This window comes from Perna viridis, chromosome 14 (genome assembly GCF_037379345.1).
Source record: "Perna viridis isolate PV_CMFRI_1.1 ecotype Kerala chromosome 14, ASM3737934v1, whole genome shotgun sequence".
Classification (NCBI taxonomy): Eukaryota; Metazoa; Mollusca; class Bivalvia; order Mytilida; family Mytilidae; genus Perna; species Perna viridis.
Genome location: NC_142458.1, coordinates 4335656 through 4357194, shown reverse-complemented (window position 1 = coordinate 4357194; position 21539 = coordinate 4335656). Strand labels below are relative to the sequence as shown.

General features: G+C 33.2%; 2 protein-coding genes across 5 annotated transcripts in view; one reads left to right on the top strand and one right to left on the bottom strand.

The window, feature by feature from the left end:
• Window positions 1-8275, bottom strand: part of LOC148597802 (uncharacterized) — a 33216-nt gene extending 24941 nt beyond the window's left edge. Inside the window, exons 1-3 of one of the 3 annotated variants that reach the window (XM_088560581.1) lie at window positions 8198-8274; window positions 5846-5863; window positions 114-1996 (exon numbers count right to left, since the gene is read on the bottom strand). In XM_088560581.1, coding sequence (XP_088416707.1) covers window positions 114-1977 — 1864 coding nt within the window. In that variant the 5' untranslated portion in view covers window positions 1978-1996; window positions 5846-5863; window positions 8198-8274. Of the gene's footprint in view, window positions 1-113; window positions 1997-5845; window positions 5869-8197 lie in introns of all 3 variants that reach the window. The other 2 variants (XM_088560580.1, XM_088560579.1) reach the window with 2 other exon arrangements.
• A 143-nt stretch (window positions 8276-8418) lies between these two features.
• On the top strand, window positions 8419-19524 carry LOC148597801 (mediator of RNA polymerase II transcription subunit 30-like). Of its 2 annotated transcripts, none has more exons than XM_088560583.1 (5): window positions 8419-8536; window positions 13882-14114; window positions 14649-14804; window positions 16316-16426; window positions 18137-19524. In XM_088560583.1, exons 2-5 carry the CDS (start codon window positions 13884-13886, stop codon window positions 18233-18235), a joined length of 597 nt encoding a protein of 198 aa, XP_088416709.1. In that variant the 5' UTR covers window positions 8419-8536; window positions 13882-13883; the 3' UTR covers window positions 18236-19524. The 2 variants fall into 2 exon arrangements, with proteins under 2 accessions (XP_088416709.1, XP_088416708.1); XM_088560582.1 differs by having other exon boundaries at window positions 16316-16432; window positions 18137-18377.
• Window positions 19525-21539: the final 2015 nt, after the last annotated feature.

Genomic DNA, 21539 nt, shown 5'->3' with positions numbered 1-21539 from the left:
CTGTTTCTTTATTTTACAAATAATACACGTTAATGTTTCATTCATTGGCTCTCATATATTGTTTATACTCCTCATTTGCTAATCAATATTACGAGAAATAAACAAACACATACTATTTTCATCTACTGTGGTTGGTTCAATGCATTCTCGTGGTTCTTCATTTATACTGTCAGCTTCCTCTTCTTGGCAATCAGGGACACTAGTTACCATGGAAACGTCAGGTAAACATGGACTTACTACTGAAGTGATGGACTTAGTGATCTCATCATTTGACAAGTCATTGTTTTTCTGATCATTTTGTTTCCATTTGGTTGTATGTCTACTTTTCTTTCCAGACTTATTGGAATCTGTTATGCTTGAACCATCGATAGAATAATTGTACGTACTGAGAACAGAATCAGTCATACTTGCCACACTTTCTATAGTCGATTCAATGTTGCTTTCTAGTCTATTCATATTTTCAGTGTTTGTGTTACAGTTTCCATTTTTGTCTTTTTCAGTATCTTCAAAGGAATCTTCATCACATTTCTCTTCGATCAATTTCCGTTTTGCTTTGCCTCTAGGTGGTTTGGGTAAAATTTCAGAGAGTGTTTTCTTCACTGATTTCTGTCCAGAATTGGGACTTTTCCTAAATTTCATTGATAGAGGAGATGGTAATCTTTGTATTTCATTGTTTGATTTTTGATTTGATCTATCTGAACTTGACAAGGATAACTGGTTATTATTTTTCTTAATTGTTTTTGCCTTATTTTCATTGTCCTTTTTATCACTAATCTGACCAGACTTTTCACCATCACCCTTTAAACTTTGAGCAATACTTGCTAGATGGTCACCAATTTCCATCCAAGTTTCTGTAATGTCATCAACACTATGGTTACTGTCAATTTCTTCTGAAAACTTTTCTTTGAATGAGTACAAAGTTTTACGTCTTTTTTCAGATGAGGTAGAATAGGAATCACTAGAATCAAAGCCTTTTTTAGGAGGAGTACATTTTGTTTTATGTTTATTTTTACCTCCACAGGGTTTTGAAGTCATATAAGGAGTACACTTTGTACGATGTTCATCTTCATCTTTACAAGGTTTTGAAATCTTCTTTCTTCTTTTAGGTTTAGAGAAAGTCACACTATCTTTGGAGACCGTAACAACCTCAATATCTGAAGCTGTATCAGTGAAATCACTCTTAGGATCATCACTATCTTTCAGGTTTATTCTCCTTCTTTTCCTTGGCACATGGCCTGATTCTTGTTCTGACTTTTCAGCTGAACCCAGAGTCTGTTGAGTGTTTAATTTTTCACATTGTTTTTTTCTACCTTTAGTTTTCTCATTTGATTGGTTTTGTTTACATGCTGCAAACTTCATAATATCAAAAACATTTTTACTGTTTTTCTTCTGACTTCTCTTCAATGGAGAATCAACTATCTCTCCTTCTGAAATCTCCTTTGTTGTCCTCTGACTTCTCCTCAATGGAGACTCATCCATCTCTACATGTACTTCTGAATTCTCCTTTGTTTTCTTCTGAGATTTCTTTGATGGACATGATTTAATTGATATGACTTCTTTGTGTTTTCTTGATGGTTTTGTGGCAAAAGATTTATTACTTATACATTCCATATCATGAACAGATGTGTTTTGAAATGGCCCCTTCCAATAATACTCCTCTATTGATAAGTTGCTGTCTGTGAACAAACTTTGATCATCATCAAAATCTTTCTTTTCACTGTTACCAGAATCTGTCTTTTCCTCATCAGTTGACCCATCACTGTTTATCAACTGAAGTGATTTAATAAAGGAAAATTTATCTATCTCTGGAGTTAATGATACAATTTTCTTGCTATGAGTATGGGGTGTAGATGTCTTTTGTCTTCGATGGTTTAAAGTTTGTCTTTTCACATTTAGGCCTTTAGATTGTGCACCTAAATCTTTAGTTTGAACCTGTGATGTCCTCTTTAGTTTATCATCACTAGATGATTTATTCATAGCTATGTCATCCAGTCAACTAAAATAAAGAAACAACAAAGAAAATTTAATACAGACTGACCTAAGCAAAAATTCCTGCCTGAGTTCTGTGAACGTGGATATTGATGCTACAATTTGAATGGTGAGAGGATAACATATCTCCAGCAAATCCCTTAACTTTAACATTTTTACATTTTTACAATGTGAAAATACAATACAAATACCTGTACATACAATAATTTCTAATCAAGGCTTGTATATAATTGATGGTGAGCATACAAATAATATGGGGTAGGCACTGTCTAAATCAGCGAGCACTGTGAGCTTTACCATACATGTATAGTCTGTGCGAGACTTGTAAAAAAAAATAAAGGACATTAGAAAATGGGGGGTTGACCCAGATGAAATTTTTGCCTCACAAGTGCAATATTTTTTTTTACATTTAAGCAGCAATATATTATCAATTTTGATAATATAATCGCAGTTATATTTTTTCCGAGGCGGGTTAGGTTATTGACAACAGCAACATTGGAACAGTGGAGATACATGTATGTACATCCACGTGTTTCCCGAAGTTTTTATAAACATAACATTCACTTCTTTAAATAAGTATAACAAATTAGAAAAAGACTTGAAAACTATCAGAAAAGGTGAATCTATTTTTACTGAAATGTAATCTTAACCTGTATTTTTTCATTTGTTTGACTGAAGGAAATGATGAATTTTCTCCATAAGTACAGTAACTTTTTGTTACTTCCCGGACATGACTTTTTTTTTTTAGTATATTGGGGAACCTTAAGGGAAATTTAGAAAGTACATGTAAAAACGGTAAAGCTCACACCGCTTTGCGGCGCTCCCTATTAAAACCAGTCCTAAACATGTTTAAGTCCACATGAAATAAATCTCTGACAATAATATCCAGTGACTAATTACATATTGATTAAAATTTTTTTAACCATGATAATAGAAATTTTTCCAAAATTTAAAAAGTCTTTGGTTTTAGATAAAAAAAAAACTTAAAGTGGGGACAAAATTAAAGAACTTATCAAAAACCAAAAACCTCAAAAATCTGGGTTTTTTTTTGTAGAAACCAAACTACACATGTAAGCCGAATTTTGACCCCTTGAAGCTCAATGTGAGACAAAGTTTAATATCCCAAATCTAAATAATCAACATCAACAATCACCTTGGCACCTAAAATATCACAAAAATTATTTCTTTGTAGAATATTATGTACATTTCAGAAGTTTTGGACACAATTTAACATGTCAAAGTCATTTTGGATGAACTTTATAAATTGAGGTAAATTTTCAAGACTTCAAATACATGTACACTGATAAATTCAGCATATCAAAGAATATTTTTATTTAAACAAATTGCTATCTACTACTGTTATGCATTGTTGTCGTTGTCTTGGATAATGTGCGACAACTTACATGTAAGTTGTATCTGACAAATTGTTATGAAATTTTGATATGATTTTATTGAACATTAGAGAAAGTAATCAAAGGATTCAAGATTCTATCTGAAAACAAAGAGTAATTTTATTGTTATTTAGGGCACTATACAAATTATTATCAATATTATTATGATATTGGTCTATAGAAATCTCTAATTAGTATATTTGAAGACAATTTATGTTTGGAAAATTAGTACATGTATGTTTACATCTCGGCATATGGACTTGCTATTTTGAATGGCTTCTTGTTTAGATAAATTCTTTGAAGAACTTTCAAAAGTAAGTCGTACATGTATTTTGTACTGTCAACAAAGCAAACAACAGAGAGGGTCAAAATAATCATGTTGTCATTGGACAAAATTTAAAATACCAGAGCAAACGAAATTAATATCTTGATTACTCAGCCATAGCCATTTGTTTTTATCAATGACCAGTTACTATCAAATATGGATACCGGTAGTATAAACAGGGGCTTTGGCAATTGTTTTTTGGAACAATATGTTTCTGGAAGCAATTAGTTTTCAACCTAATCCATCCAAGCACATGTCAACATAGAAGAAATTGTTCAAGGTTTGATTAAGACAAGTTTTACTGTATATTAGAGATATGTTCAATTCCCTCTTAACCCTTGTTGTGCTGAACAAAAGTCTAGATCTCAATATTTTGTAAACTTATGCAAATTATATGCAAATTAGTTGCACAATAGTACTGATGTTGATTGTTATATGTAAATTAAAGATGATCACAGGGTGGGGTGTTGGGAGAGTGAGTGGGCGAACGAGTGAAAATGAATCTGTCACTTGAAAATGGTTATTTTTGTCCATTTCTGGTCATTATTTGCTACCTGTGCACATTCATCCTACAGCCTGAAGACTGTGAAGGCTACTGAAGCCAAGTGTGTTACAGGCACAAGTGGTGGGGTCAGGAGCCCCCCGAAGGTTCATTCATGTGAAAAAAATGAGGATTTATTTTTCCAATTTGTGGCCTCTGTTTGTCCTTGAAATGGTTGTGACAGAAATCATTCTTATTTAGTTTCCAGGCAAATTAGAGTACTACAGATAATTCTGCTCCGGCGTGGGTCCTAGAAATTAACCCTACCACAAAAAATATTATTTTTTTGGACAGTGGAAACTCATGACCTCTTCTTTTAGCTTTCAAGTCATTATTAATTAACAAACTCTATATCAGATAGCCTCATTTTAAAACACAGTCACGCTGCATGCAGATGGACATAAATTGCGCTTGCCTAAACTCAGATTTACACACCCCGTGCAGGTCCGGGTGTTAAAAGAATAGGCCTGCAGCAGCGCTAAGCTTGTCATAAAAGGCGACTAAATAGTGCTCAGAAACCTAGCCGGGGGCTAGGTGCTCTGCCCAGAGAGCAAATGGGATGTGTGCCCCAGGTGGTGGAATGGGGTACCCCTGGCATGTTACATGCTGGGGTTGTCAGGCTATAATACGGAAAACCTGACCGCATACCATAGTGGTGCACCGAGTTGGGAAAGATGTCACGTTCCTCACACATTAAAGAACCCTGCTGTGGTATTCGATAGGAGTAGGAACCTTTGCGCTCCGCCAACAGGCTAAATTGCCCAACCTTACCCACCCCCCTTTTTCAAAATCAAAATTTGTCCACCCTATTATCCTTGTGTCCCATCCTTTTTTCATTCCATCGTCATTATCATTTCATGTTCATTTTATCATCCATATCATGTTCATCGGCTGAATATAACTGAAATATTGCTGCTCGGACGTTAAACCCCAACAAATAAACAAACAAACAGTTTTACACTACCAAAACCGATAAAGCGGAACTTGGTCCAATCCTGAACAGGTCTAGGTGCAGCATGACAAGGGCTATTACACAAAAAAGGGGAATAGATAAATTCTGAAAGGCCATAACAACTAAAGTAATAAAATCCATGATAACACACTTTTATATTAAACTAAGTCAAATAAGGACACAAAATTAGACTAAAGCAACATAAAATCACCAAAAACATGCTTCATACATTCATTCATTTATTTGTTGAAAATTTTGAATTTTATCTTAAACCTGATATCACAAAGCAATAAATCATGCAGTATTAAACAAAATAGGTAAAAAAAAATTACTAGCAGATTTCAAAAGAAATAAAATATAGAAAAAATGACATCAACTGAAAATTTATACTAACATTTACTATAGCCAGACCTGTGTAAGAATATCCATGTACCTCGAATATAGGACATATTTTAAGAACATTTTATTGAATTAAATATAGACTAAAGCTCAAAATAAAATATGCATTGAAAAAGTCAAGCCACAAAATAGATACAAATGTATAAAACCAAAGTCATTAAATATAGAACTACATGTATGCTATGATCACAAAAAAAAAATCATTAACAAACACATCCCCATACAGTAGAAGATAAAATCAATCTTACCTCTCCAGATATGTGCATCTAAACTTAAATAAAAACTTCAGTAACTGAAACTCAGGAGAGCGATGTGATGTGACTGTATATTAAAATCATCTCATTTTTTAAAAACTTTTTTTCTCAATTTTTATGTTACCTATACACTTCTAATAGAAACTACAATGTACAAATGGAAGCTATTCTGATTTGTCATAAACACATTTAAACCTCGTATAATATTTAGTTCATGGGCAGCAGAAACTATTTTTCCCCATCCTTTTATCTACATTTATACAAATTTTATGTACATGTACGTGTACATGTAGGTGTCTATAAAGGCAAATACATGCATGACACAGGATACATTATATGAAGGAACATGTACAAGCAATTTCCAAAAAAAGTTACTATTGTCCCAATTTTTTACCAATCAGGTAAAAAACAGCAGAGAAAATAGTGAATTTATATGATTGAAATGTAGGGGTGAGCTCAATGTACTATGGCTCAGGCTCAAAGTGTCTCTGTGATATACAATGCACAAATTACTTGTTAGGTGCATGGTTACAATCCAGCGTATTCAAAATAATGCACCAAACTCATTCCTTCCTTCTGGACAACCTTCTAAAACTAGGCTTTTTGCAGACGACTTCATAGTATACAGAACAATACATACAACTTCGGATACAGAAATTAAACAAGGTGACTTATACCAACTCGCAGAATGGGAGAAAACATGGGGAATGGACTTTCACCCCCGAAAGTGCTGTGTAGTATCAGCCACCAGAGCATGATCTTCCATCAGTCATACATACATACTCAAATGAAAAGTCTTTGAAAGGCACAAGAGTATCAAATACTTAATGTACCTAGATGTATAATATGACATCATGTCATGGAAACACCAGTCCACATAGACAGAATAACCATGAGATCCAATAACATGCTAGCTAGGATTCTTACATAAGAACCTGAAGAATAACATGCTAGCTAGGATTCTTACATCAGAGCCTGAAGAATAACATGCTAGCTAGGATTCTTACATCAGAACCTGAAGAATAACATGCTAGCTAGGATTCTTACATCAGAGCCTGAAGAATAACATGCTAGCTAGGATTCTTACATCAGAGCCAGAAGAATAACATGCTTGCTAGGATTCTTACGTCAGAGCCTGAAGACAAAAAACAAGGAAACCAAGATGAATGCCTACTTTGCAGTGGTCAGATCCAACTTAGGACTACTGCACAAAAGTATGGAACCCCCTACCAGAAAGTGAGGAAAATAAAGATGGTACAATGGCATGCAGTCTGCTTTACCACCAGTCGTTAGAATAGCAACAGTAGTGTGGGCAGTAATTTGATAGATGAACTAAGATGGGAAACACTAGAAAGTAGGATGATGAAACAACAACTAACAATGTTCTACAAAGTGGTTAACAATCTTGTAGACATCAATGCCTAATACCATCAACAGCAAGAACGGAAGGGTAGCGAGCACGTAATTTTTCAGCGGAATTTTGAAATATTCTGTTAGATTCCAGTTTTAAAAATCATTTCTGCTCCGTTCCGTTCCAAAGGTAACAAGCTCTGCCTACTCTCTATTACAGTTCAAAATGTCAACAAAACAGGGTCTATCGTGGAAAATTATCGAAACTTCAATAATAAATGTAATTTTTGTAGCAAATTTGGTATCAGCATACAGGAAAATGATTCCGGAATCGAACTAAGTAGGTGTGACATGCACAATTTCAACTTGAATTAAACGGATGAAGGGCGATACTCCGCGGTACTGCCAAATCTCCAACTTTTTGTATGGCACATCGTTCTGACCCCAACCCGAAATATAAATATCCAAATGAAAAAGAGGAGGGTTGCAGGGTCAGAGGAAATTCGGACTATATTGTATATTGTATTTGGTCTTTCTTCAAAATTTTTCTCAGGCACATGGGGAGTGTTGAGTAGTGGTCACGAATGACACTTCTAGGTCGGGTGTAGATAGATACATGTATATAAAACAACATCATACATGTATGTGAATTGATGGGTCAAATATACATATAGACCATTAATTATTACGACAATTAGGCCTGTTTACAGCATGTTGCATCATCAATAACTTATTTTTATACTACTTTAAGATTGGAATTCGACGTAAATAGCGTTTATTTGGGGAAAATCACATCAAAAATTAACTGTATTGTAGTTTGTATCATCATGATGTTTATGTGTTCAATAAATGGCCCAGGGTGATTTTTTGTTGTGGCGAAATTTTTTAAAACAAGCTTTCGGAATAATGTATATCCGCAAATGTGGATGTAATATTCAAAAACAAGAGCGAAAAACGCAAATAAAGAAGAAATAAAGAGACTGGATAATTTCTTACCGAACTTTAAGGAGACGACAAGATTTGAACATCATCGGGCTTTTGACAAGCTTCCTGTGCGCATGTAGGAACAGTCTAAATTCTTAACTACCTAATCCGCTCCTACGAAATTTCCAACTTGGATATTCTAATGTTTTTTTTTTTTTTTTCAAACAATTATTTGTCTTCAGTGGAACATACAAGAAATGGAATAAATCAACTTGATCAACACTGTTTTATTTATAGACAAATTATCAAATTTGTACCGGATCGGGACTGTACTTCTTAAATTGTAACTTTTACTTTCATTTCAAGCACAAAGAAGGAATCGAATGAGAGTTTTTGCCTATCTGGTTTGAGGTAAAAAGAAATATTAAATGTTAATATAGACGAGAAAACAAAAGAGATATATCTCAAGATTTCACCACTTTCACATCTTATAGTGATCTAGCGGTGTACTGAAATGTAAAATTTGTAAGAAAGGCCTACTAATATTAGTAAAAAGAGGGACATGTCCGTGAATGAAGTTCTATATTTATAAAATGTGTATCGTCTGTCATATCAAGTTTATTTATTCTTAAAGCTAACAGTCATAGGCACATTTTGATATAAAATTTATTTCATTTTGAGTCAGTTAAAGTGAAAAAATATTGACAGTTCGGTGAAATGTGTCGTTTTTTACGGGGGTACGATAACAAAACACTAAATACTTGAAAATTACTTCATGTCTGTCAAAAATACTTATCATATTCTTGAAGCTTAAACTTTTTGATATATTTTAATGTATATTTTGTTGAAATATCTAGAAATCAAAATCTTGACAAGACAAACTTTTTGCAACTGCAAGTTTTCAATTTTTAATTGGATGTGGGAACAAATAAAGTTATTTTTTCTAAACTATAAATGTCTGTCAAAAAAATATTTACACATTCTTTAAGCCTATAATAAATGGTAGACTGATATAAAAATATTTTATTTTTGAGTTAGTTAAAGGGTGAAAATCTTGACAGGATGGGCTCTTTGTGTTACGTGATTTGTGCAGTTTTTTTACAGGGTTACTGTAACAAAACATAAAATACCTGAATTTCATGAAATGTCTGTCTAAAATATTTATCATATTCTTAAAGCTTATATTTTTTGCTACATTTTGATGTATAGATTTTTGAAATTAAATCAGAGATAAATCCAAAACCTTGACAGGACGAACTTTTTGCGGGTTGAAAAATCTTCATTTATCATCATTTTAATTAACTGAATTAGAACTATAATATACTTGTTATGTATTTCTTTCTAAAATAAATTATATCAGTTTTGACTTTCCTTTGAACTTTTATTTATTTATTTATTTTTATTATTTTCATTTATTTAAAGTTAGTTGGTTTGTTTATTTTTTTAATATTATGACATAATCAATTATGTTTTAACTGTTATGAGTGTTTTAGACCAACCGCTACTATGCATGTCTATGAAAATTTTTTGTAGTTGTGGGTCAGTGTGGTCCGAATAATTATTCCATCTTGGGAGGCTATTTTTTCTTAATTCTCCCTCAGATTAAAAAATGTCTCTGCAAACGCCATGATTGTAGCGAGCGCCGCGAAGCGGTGTGAGCTCTACCATAATTATGTGTACTTTCTAAATTTCCCTTAAGGTCCCACAATATACTAACAAAAAAAAGTCATGTCCCAGAAGTAACAAAAAGTTACTGTACTTATGGAGAAAATTCATCATTTCCTTCAATCAAACAAATGAAAAAATACAGGTTAAGATTACGTTTCAGTAAAAATAGATTCACCTTTTCTGATAGTTGTCAAGTCTTTTTCTAATTTGTTTTACTTATTTAAAGAAGTGAATGTTATGTTTATAAAAACTTCGGGAAACACATGGATGTACGTACGTGTATCTCCACTGTTCCACTACTGCAGTTGTCAAGAACCTAACCTGCCTCGGAAAAAAACATAACACCAATTATAATATCTAAATCGAAGCATAGCTTTTCTAAGATAGGAAAGGCAATCATTTTCTTGTTTGGAATTTGCAGCTGTTGTCTGAATTTTGTTTACGTTACATGATATGTATATAACATTTCCACTATCTGTGGAGAACTGTAATATTTCCAGTACAGATTGGTCTGACAGGACAACACTGAAATGGATGTTGCTAGAGATGCCCTTAAGGATAAAAAATGTAAAGTATTGCGAAGTGCTATAAATTTATAGACCATTTTGAGAGCAAGGGGAAAGTGGGGTATGGGGTTGGAATTTTGGAGGGAAAAATGTTCAAGTTATTAATTTATTGAAGAAAAACTCATTAATTAACAAGACAGATTTTCAAATAGAAATATTGATCTTGCTTGCTGGTTAAATATAAATAAAAAACAAAAATTTGCATCCGGGTCAACCCCTTTTTGTAATGTCCATATTATTTTTACGAGTCTCGCACAGATGCTACATGTATGGTAGAGCTCACAGTGCTCGCTGTTTTAGGCAATGCCTACCCCATATTATGGACTGGGATCAGGGGTCCATTCGATAGTCTGTCAGGTTAGATGGTGTCACACCCCCTTGGACCAATAGTACGATAGGTCAATGGTCCAACAGGGTCGCTAGTCAGTCAAGGGACAAATTTCAATGTCTCAGTTATTTTACCACTTAAAAAACACTAAACATGAGTTTTCCCCGCATAAACTTGAGAGGGAGCTGTTGTCATTATTTGGCATCAGTTGTCTGTCCGATCCTAAACTTTTTTTATTAACTAAAATCACTGTAGGGATGGCTTTAATTGGTATACGTAGCCCATTCAAAATACAGGACTACAATATATTAATAAATGATAAGGGTTAGTGGAATAAAACAAATAATTAAAACTATTAGCTTTTATAAATGGTGTCCTGACTATAAAAAAATTAAGGTTGAATACAGGACTTGTAACCAAGTTAAGAAGGGCGTATCCTTGAAAATTTTGCCTTGAACCTAGGACTATAAAATAATGTTAAATTCTTGCTAGAACTTGATAGTTTTCATTGGATATGACAGACATCCTGTAAGGACAGAAAACCAATATGCCTGAAGACTTGGGGGGGGGGGGCATACATGTAATAATGCCCAAAACATAACTTTTATTATTATGGATATATATGTTTAGACAGATTAATCTTTTTAATGAGATTTCTCAGAATTGTCAGACTATCAAACTGTCGAACCTTTGATATATCCCCAGGGTCAGTGTATAAGTTACTAGACAGTGTATTTCACTCAAACAATTGGTAAGGTCCAAGTGGTTAAGAGGGTTTGTTACAGAAAATTTTGGTTTTGATTTTTGAAAATCATTGGAGTCAGCCCCTCTGAGGCCAATCCATCATAGGGACTCATAATAAAGAGGGACATTATTTTATTAATATAATTTTGATAGGAAAGGATCAAGGGTTACACTCACTTACATAGTTACTTGAATGTTTTTGATAAATATTGTCATAACCTTTAGACGATATAATAAAATCAGTTAACAGCCTCTGTATCATAGAGGTTTGAGCTGTGGATGATTCAAAGACCTACAATTTACATGCATTACAAAAATTTTAATCAAACATAGTGTTATATTGATTCAAAATATAAATGGTATATGGAGTAGTATAGAACTTAGAAATGTATTAGTTGAAAAGAATACACTACAGTCAACACAAATTTTAATTTCTCTACTCTTCACAGTGGAGATATAAGTGGAGTTACAGTGTTTCCATTCTTCACAGTGGAGTCACCATTTCAAAAATTGTCTGTAGTTTTCCACTCCTGTCTCTATACCAAAGTATATATAATGGTTAAAGCAGTTTTATATCATTTCTCAGTTATGAACAGGACAGAAAAAATATTCAAAAGTAATGAAATGGAGAAATTTTATCCTAGTTTTTACTTTGGTGGAGTCACAGTGGAGGACATGAGTGACTCCATTGTGAAGAGTGGAGAAATTAAAATTTTGGTTGAAGGTAGTGTAGGTACATTGTAGATGAAATAGGTTAAAAGAAGTCCAAATATGCATCTCTGTATTCTTATGTAATGATATCTACTGCCTGAAGTTTTCCTTTCCAATGTAACTACATTACTTAAGTGTAACACATCAATAATTATCCAGATATTTTTTTTTTCATTTTCCATTTCTATCATAAATAAATATCCCTGTAACATCATGGTCATAATTGTAATTTGTTATTTATTTTACTGTTCTTTAGCATTGTATTTATACAGTGTTCTCCCCAGGCCATTATAACACTATGATTTCTTACCACTGTGCTATCAGTAATTAATTTTAGATCGAATGTTCAGTGCAATAATTTTGGAGAAAGGCCGTAAGAGCTGTGCTATGCCAGTAAGCACTGTGCTATTTAAAAACTAAGGGGAGAACAATGGTTTGTATTCATGCCATTGCCATTTATGGTAAATGTATGTGTGCGAACTAATATAGTTGTCTATTGTCTATTGTCTTTGAAGTGTGTCACCTACAACAAACAAGCCTTGTCTCAACTAAATGTAACAATGTGTGCTAAGGGGATACATTTTGATTATACGCTATAATCTTATCCAGTGCTTATTTCAAATTACTCTGATATGTTTCTACGTTCTATTTTACTCTCTATACTATCAATGAGAATACCATTTCTATAGGTATAAATATAGTTAATATTCATGATGTCACAAGGACTGCTCCCATTGGGGGAACAATCTGTCATGAAGAAAAGGCCAGTGGCCATGGGATAGAATAATATTTTTCAATTTAATATATTTTGAAAGGTATTTCATTTTGCACTTCGGAATATGCCAGTTCTTTATTTTGCTGTTTTTTTTTCACAGCACTATAAACAGTGGTGGGGGCTAGGGTCAAAATTTAGCACATTTTCACATTGTATGTAAAGAAGCCATGGAAATGGCCAAAAAATGCTGCATGACCCTATGTTTTTAAAGTTGCAAAAGATAGCTTGACATATGAACCTGAAAGAGTGATACATTAAACTGCTTGATTTCTAGAGGTTTATTCACAAGGTGCATCACTTAAAATGTGGGTTTGCATTGGAAGCAACAATAGTTTTCGTTTACTGAATTTATTCCTATAACTATTTTATTCTCAACTATAGTAGTCTTTCTTGTTAGTGATTTTTTAATCCCACTATAATTCTTATTTCCAGCATATTTTTATTACAGTGTATTACTTTCATTTTGTTATGTTAGGCAAACTGTAAATGGTTGGGTAATATTTATAGCTAGTGCCAATAAAATGACAACTCATGCTAATGAATTGAAATAGTTCTTTTCATTAAACTTATGGAGATAACATTCAAACAGTTATTTATATAGAGTATATAAGTCTCATTATGTGACTACATAGTTTACCAAGAATGAGTCCCAATATACTGTTCAAATGCATAAAATTTTACTTTTACAAACTGTTGAGTTTAGTAAAAAATACCAATAAAAATGACTAACATCTATTTCTACATGATAAAAGTGTTACAAAAAAAATTTACTTTCTAATGCTGTGGTTCCCTGAAGTAAACAATAGACTGATCTTCAAATTTCAATACATTCCACTTTTGAAAATGAAGCTAGAGAATGACATACAAACCCTGTATGTTCAAAAAATAAAACCCAATATCTGAAATGCACATGCAAATTTATTCACTTGACAATTGATGATAATGATTTTTATTTTCTCTTAAGAGATGGCTGCTCCCTCTGGTGGACAATTCAACCCAATGATGTCACAGGCATCTGTTCCACCATTTGGCTCCTCTGGAATGTCTCAGCCCCCATATCAACCTCAACCACAGATTGTCTCCCCTACCAGAGAAATCAACACTGTGTTCTTATGTAAAAAGGCACAAGAAGGTGTCCAGGATATTGTTCAGAAGGCTGGAGAAATATTTAAACTGTTACAAGCAAAGTCTCTACCTGTAAGTTTATAATCTGGAGACATTTGTGTATAGATTGACAGTAATATCTCTATAAATCATTTTTATGCCTAATGTTATGAAATCTTAAGTTCTGAGTTTTTTTGGGACTGTAGATTTATACCTATATTGTTATTACAAACCGAACATGATGTCAATCTGTTAATCATGACAGAAACTGGTTGAAAAATATTTGGAGTTAAGGAGGTAGACCAAGGGTAAGGGATATAACTCTTGAAATCAGTGATATGCTTGTATCATATTCAATTTCACCAAAGCTTATCAAGCTTTCATTTAAAACAGATTGAAATCATTCCAAGATACTTTGATTCTTACATGAGATTGATGTAAAATGCTGAATACAAACGTTCCAATGACTTCTAAGAGTTGTGTCCCTTACCCTAGGTCTACCTCCATAATTTAACAAGATTCTCAAACTTTATATACAGAATTAGTTGTAAAAAAATAGTAAAAATGGTCTCGTACTATTTGAAGCCTTTCTTTATATTGTTTTATTTATGTCTTTAATTATGATAGCTGCCTAATGGTGTACAGATGAATGCCCAGATGCACCAGGAAAAAAGAGCCAAACTTGAAGAAAGTATACAACAATTACAACAAATATTCCAGAAACTTAGGATAATGTATGACAAAGCTCTCGAGATTGTAGGTCCTGAGGATCCCCCTGAGGAAGTAAGTTAATTAGAGGTAAAAATTACAACACTTTACTATAAGGCTCTGGTTATTGTACGTCAAGAGGATCCCCCATAGGAGTTAAGTTAATTACTGGTAGAGGTACAAAATGTAAATGTAAATTATTATGCTTAAGAAAATATTTCACAAGGCTCTTGGGGCTTTACATAGATAACACCAAGAAGCTTTACCAACGCAAGTCAAACTCATAGCTTTTTCTGTAGATGACTACTCTAGTGAAGATAAAATGTTAGCATCAAGACATCAGTACCAAACATCACTTCCAAACATGATCAGTCTGACATTGGTAAGAAAACTCTGACCATGCTAGAATAACAATAACCACCAGAATCTTTGATTAGAGTATTCACTAAAGGATTGGCTTCAAGCACAACAAAAAAAATGAGGAGTTAGTAAATGCATTTGATATGCAAACGGAGAGTGACAGTCTGAGGCCAGAGGCAGATCCAGAGATTCTCAAAAGAGGGGCCAGCTCTGTCATTGTTCAGCGATTTCCTATACAGTAAAACTTTTAGAACAGTTAAATTCTGCAAAAAAAAAACTTAATATAAAATAAATTAGCTATAAAAACGTTGTTAGGCACAGACTATTTTTGTCTTGCCTCCGATGAAAGTTGTGGAAGGCAAGACTTAGGTTTTACTTTTCAAGTGATGGTGGCATCAATGGCATCTACAAACTTAACGTTAAGTTTTCTGACAAGTTCATTTAAATATGAACCCCTTTTGCTAAATCAATGATATTTGATGTACAGATGCATTACCATCATTGCATCACAAATTCATGCCATTTTGACACACATACCCCCGCAGTCATGGTCTGTTGACTTAGAAAATTTAATGTTAAAGTTTAATGTTAAGTTTTCTGACAAGTTCATTTAAACATGAACCCCTTAATGCTAGGTCAATGATATTTGGTGTACAGATGCATTACCATCATTGCGTCACAAATTCATGGGAATTTTATGCATATAGCCCGTAGCCTTGGTTTGTTGACTTAGAAAATTTAATGTTAAAAGTTTAACATTAAGGTTTCTTATAGTTCATGTAGACAGTTTTATTTGGATTCCATCCACTGCATGAGTCGAAGGGATTTACAGTGTGCCCTCCCTATAACGATCCTCATTAATGGCGGTCCCTCTTTTATTTCCATGCATTTCCAATTCCTCAGTCCTTTCCTATTTCATAATAATGGATTTTATTACTTTTGTTTTTGGGGCTGTCCAGAGCTTACTTAAAGGTGTGTTTACACTTGTTGAAGAACTTATAGTGGTTTCTGAAAGTATTTATGTCATATGCTACCGCATTTGTTGTGTTCCACTTTATACATTCTTTTTTCTTTTATAACAGATCAATGTTTAAAAGTGTAAGGTGCTGCAAACCAGGTTTTCGTGTAACCTGTTCAATAATTAAAACATTCCTTATTCATTTTCTGGATGAACATGAAGAATCAAAGTGTACATGTATATTATTGATCTTTTATATTTATTTTAGGCCTTAGTACCAATAGTTGGTGAACAATTTGAAGACAGATTTCCTCCCAACTCTGAACAGGCTTATATGAGATCTAGATATTATTCTGATGAAAACAACCAATTAGCAGAGGTACATGTAAGATACTTATTTTAAAAAATAATTCTAAATAAATTAGGATGCATGAATTATCTAATTTATAACATTCCATGTAGACAAGCTGCCTCTGTAACAGGAAAATTAGGTCAGAGAATATTTCACAAAGGGAACTTTAAATAGCATTAAAGAGTTATTATTCTGTTTTTATAAGAGTAATCAAGGGAACCAAGGTTATAGCGGTAATCAAAAGAATGTATTCCAGGGACAAAGACCAGACATGGAAAACAGACATACACAACAAAGAACATACAGTAACTAAAATTATACATACAAAGTAACAAAAGTAAATGAGCAACTCGGACTCCATTAAAAACTGGGAGCATGGACCAGGTGCACCGGTACGGTAAGCATCCTCTGCTTTTCTAGAAACACCCGCCAAGTTGCTCATAAAAAGTCAAGTCTGGGGTAGACAAACGAGGAAAGGAAAACTATGACCCGTTGAATAAATCAGTTTTCATGGTGCTGATGGATACACCATAACGATCCACGAGTTCATGATGACGACCATAAAACTTCTGTAGTGATGACTTCAATCTTGTAGCAACTTAACCCTGTTCTAGAAGCCTATTTGTTAGTGTTCTAGCACGGTACAAAAAGTCAGCGTAGTTTCGGCAAGCGCTGGCATAACGTATGAGTTGTGATATGAACACTCCATACGCAGGAGCCGAAGGGATGTTGCCACAGATGAAAGGAATGAAAAGTCATCACGTTTGTCCTAAAGTTTGGTCAATAGTTTTCCTTTGCCATTGATTTGTAAGTGTAGGTCAAGATATGAGGCTGACTTCACAGTGTCTGTAGTATCCTTTATCTCAAGTTCTTTTGGGTAGATGGGATGTATCAAATCCCCGAAATTAGGATTGTTTAAAGATAATATGTCATCTATATAGCGGAAACTGAGATTAAAGGATCTAGCCCAACGATATTCTTTCTTTCTGATCAGATCAGCTATAAAGTCAACCTCATAAGAGTGAAGGAATAGGTCATCAAGTAAAGAAGCACAATTTGTTCCCATTGGAATGCCGGCCGTTTCTTGAAAAACACGTCCACCACACTGGACAAATATAAGAAATAGGGGCAAAATTCAGGGTTGGCAATAAAATTTTTCTTCAACTTTGTGTATATTTCTTATTTCTTCCATCCAATTTCAAAATTAAAGTACATTTGACCGCTTTCTTTCTGGTCAGAAACTTACTTTATACTGTCTCAAACATTTAATCATACTCCATAGTTGTATCAAGTTGTTATGTTGTGTCTATACTTGTCCTTTCTCTGTGGAATTCTACCTCTGTGGTCTTATCAAGCTGAAGTCTATTAAACATTTTTTTTTTAAGTAAAGATTCAGATTGTGAATGCCACAAGCGATAACTATGTGTGAACATAAGTTCAGTGTATACAAAGGATGCATTATTGATAATTGACTGTACAGTGATGCTATGTGACCGTTCCTAACTGAATCTTTACAGAGAATAGAATGGTTAAACTACTGAGTTGTTCAATAACTTTCAATTCTCTGCTTCCTACACCTTCTTGTTTTTTTTTGTCCCTTTTGAATTTATTTTTTGGCTTTATCCACAGTTACTTATTTAAGTTGGCTTCTCTTTCTTAATCATTTTATAATTTAAGGTCATTTCAACAAATGTTTGTGTGTTAGATTTAGTCAGTTAACTTTGTTTCTGTTTGCAGCAACTAAGATCTAAGAATAAACAGTTAAAAGAAGTTATAGATCAGATGAGGACAGTGATCTGGGAGATAAATACTATGATGATTATGAGGAAGACATAGTCATGTGACTCTAGTCATGTTACTGTATACACAATTACTGTACACATTTAAATTGCTGTTGTGGTTACCTCTGACAAGGGAAGTCATCCAGATTTACATATAGCTCTGTGAACATTTTGTTGTGGTTACCTCTGACAAGGGAAGTCATCCAGATTTACATGTAACTCTGTGAACATTTTGTTGTGGTTACCTTTGACAAGGGAAGTCATCCAGATTTACATGTAGCTCTGTGAACGTTTTGTTGTGGTTACCTCTGGCAAGGGAAGTCATCCAGATGTAGATGTAGCTCTGTGAACGTTTTGTAACTATGTACTGTAAAACCTATTGTATTGGCAGTATAATCTTTGAGATTTTCATGATGTCACAAAATATGCAAATATGCAGCTCCCCCTTTCAATTAAGTGGTGCAGGTTAACTTCTACATTAAACAAGGTATTATTGGAATTTGAAGAAATTGAGTGAAAACAATTTTACATAATAAACATGCTTCTACTAAGAAAATTAGTTGTGCTGTTAGCTGTCATCATAAAGAATTATCCAAATAAGAAATGACTGTTTTATGTTCGGAAGTTTTGTGTTAATACTTAACCTAATATTTGCAGTCATATCCTGCTGCACTCAGCAAAACATTGTACATATATTACTGAACATTTTGATGTTGATTTAAGAAATGTTTATTGAAAAATAACATAAATTTTCCATGTGCATATTGTATATTAAAACATATTTGTGTCTTTAATCATGAAAAAGTAGCTCTGAATTTAACTGAATTAGGGCATGTCAATATTTTTTTTTCCATTGAGCTATAACAAAATTATTTTAATCAATCAGATTACAGTATTTTTTATCTCAAATTAATTTATGAATAAATGTATAAAACTAATCAAAATTGTTTTCTGATTACAAAGAGTTGAATAAATCTTCTCATGGTATTTAGGGAGCAACCATTTGATTTTTATGGGTAGGGGTAGGGGGCTAGGATCAAATTTTCTATTCTGCCTTTTTGTTTTGAGAAAGTTTAGGTCCTGCTTTTTTTCACTTTGGCACTTAGTGATGAATTTTTTATTAATGCAAAAATAGATCCTGCCTATTTGTTTTTCTTATGGCCTGGCTTTTTATTTCTTGAAAATTTCAGTCCTGCCTTTTTATTTCAAATTTGATCCTAGCCCCCTTATAAAAATCATATAGTAGTTTCCTTAATATAGAAGATTGTCAACTGAAACACCATCTGCATGATTATAAGGTTGAACTATACTATTGAATTATTCAAATAAATGAAAGTACCATTACATGTTTATCTTACAGAACAAGGTATTGTAGTGTATATGTTTTAATTACATGTACATGTACAATGATTTTGAAGTTTTCCTAAGTCAAGACATTTGGCACCAGTTAATTCCAAGTTATTCAGTGTTAATACTTCAAACCAAAGCTGCTCAGGACGATGGGATAGACCTATGCCGAAATTTTCAGAACGATCTATTGATGAATGAATATGTTACTGGTCTTGAAATTGGTTTTTTCCCTGAATTTTACATTTCCAACTTTGAAAATCTCCTCTGAAACCACCAGATGGATTAAAACAAAACTTTGCGTGAATATTATGTAGAATATGTTCAGCAATCTATGCCTGTGGATTTTTTATCTTGTGAAAAACATGGCAGCCATTTCTAAAAATAGACCATAGGGGTCAAATTGAAGAATGATGCAAATAACTCAAAAACAGTTGGGTTTAGCTAAAATCTGACAGGGATTAAAATTGTTCAGTGTGATGGGATTACCTACATGTACATGAATGCCGAAATTTTCAGAAAGATTCCTTGACAAATGAATGAGTTATGGTTCCTGAAATGGATTTTTAAAATCTCCTCTTAGACAACTTATAGGATGTGTTGTAACCAAACATTGCATGAATGTTTGTTAGGATATCCTTAACAATTTTTATCTGTCGAAGTATGGCCGCCACTAATAAAAATTGACGACTTGTTAAATTAACTTGAAAACCAAAGGGTTAAGCCTCATTTTCTGGTGGGGGGAATTGATCAGCATGGTGATACCGACCTATGCTGAAATTTCATAATGATCTGTTGCTCAATGTTTGAGTTATTGCCCTTGAAGAGAAAAACTGACAATTAAAGATCTATTTTATAAAATGAAAACTAGATGGATAACTAGGATGCTCTGTTTTGATTAAATGATTCTTGTGACATTGTGCAGTAAGGTCAAGAGTCCAGCTTTAGATAGCTATAATGACTATTTTTTTACCAGATGAGCGATTCGGGCTCTCTAGAGCCTCTAGTTATTTCTCTTATGATCTAGGTTTTTATTTCTTGAAAATTTCAGTCCTGCCTTTTTATTTCAAATTTGATCCTAGCCCCATTTAAAAGTCAAATGATAGTTCCCTTAATTGAGAAGATTGTCAACGGAAACATCATCTGCATGATTATTAGGTTGAACTATATTATTGAATTATTCAAATAATTGGAAGTACCATTACATGTTTATTTTACATAACAAGTTATTGTAGTGTGCATGTATACGTTTTAAAAGCAATTACCGTGATTGAAGTTTTCCTAAGTCAAGACATTTGGCGCCGGTTAATACCAAGTTATTCAACATTAATACTTCAAACCAAAGCTGCTTAGTGTTAACGTAAAAGCCTTGCTGGAGGTTATACCTTTACTATATATATGATGTTGATTAAGGTCGTTAATGTTTCATTAATGATTGTTGCAAAATTATCTGTTTATTTATATTTAGTAAAACTCACTTTGCCACCACAAATAAAACTAATTACTGTAAACAAATGAAGGGACCAGACATGGCGGTGGTTAGAGATACATATCTGCCATTCTTCCTTTCGAGAAATGAATTTGCCTTAGTTAGTTTTTAAATAACACTATAACAATAAAGTTGAAAACTATAGCACTTTCCGTATATCCGTCCCATCCTTCATTTCGTGCATTATAAACCTAGGACATTGTTGCTTCTAGTTAAATAGGAAAAAGAGGTATTATAATATTGTTTCATTCTGCCTTGCACCACTAAAATTAGAGCTCACATGATAAGTTAACTTTGTATGGATTACATAAGTGTTGGTTTGGACACCAAATGTTAAATTGATTTTATTACTCTTTCTGTCTAGTATTGATTGTATTTTTATTTGAGCCAAGTATTTATTTTGTGAATATAATAGCTACAATTAAGATATTCAAAGTTTTTAAAAAACTTACAGATCACGAATCAATTTATATAATAAGATCAATTTGTATGAGTGTGAATAAACAAAAACGAACTTGTGCAG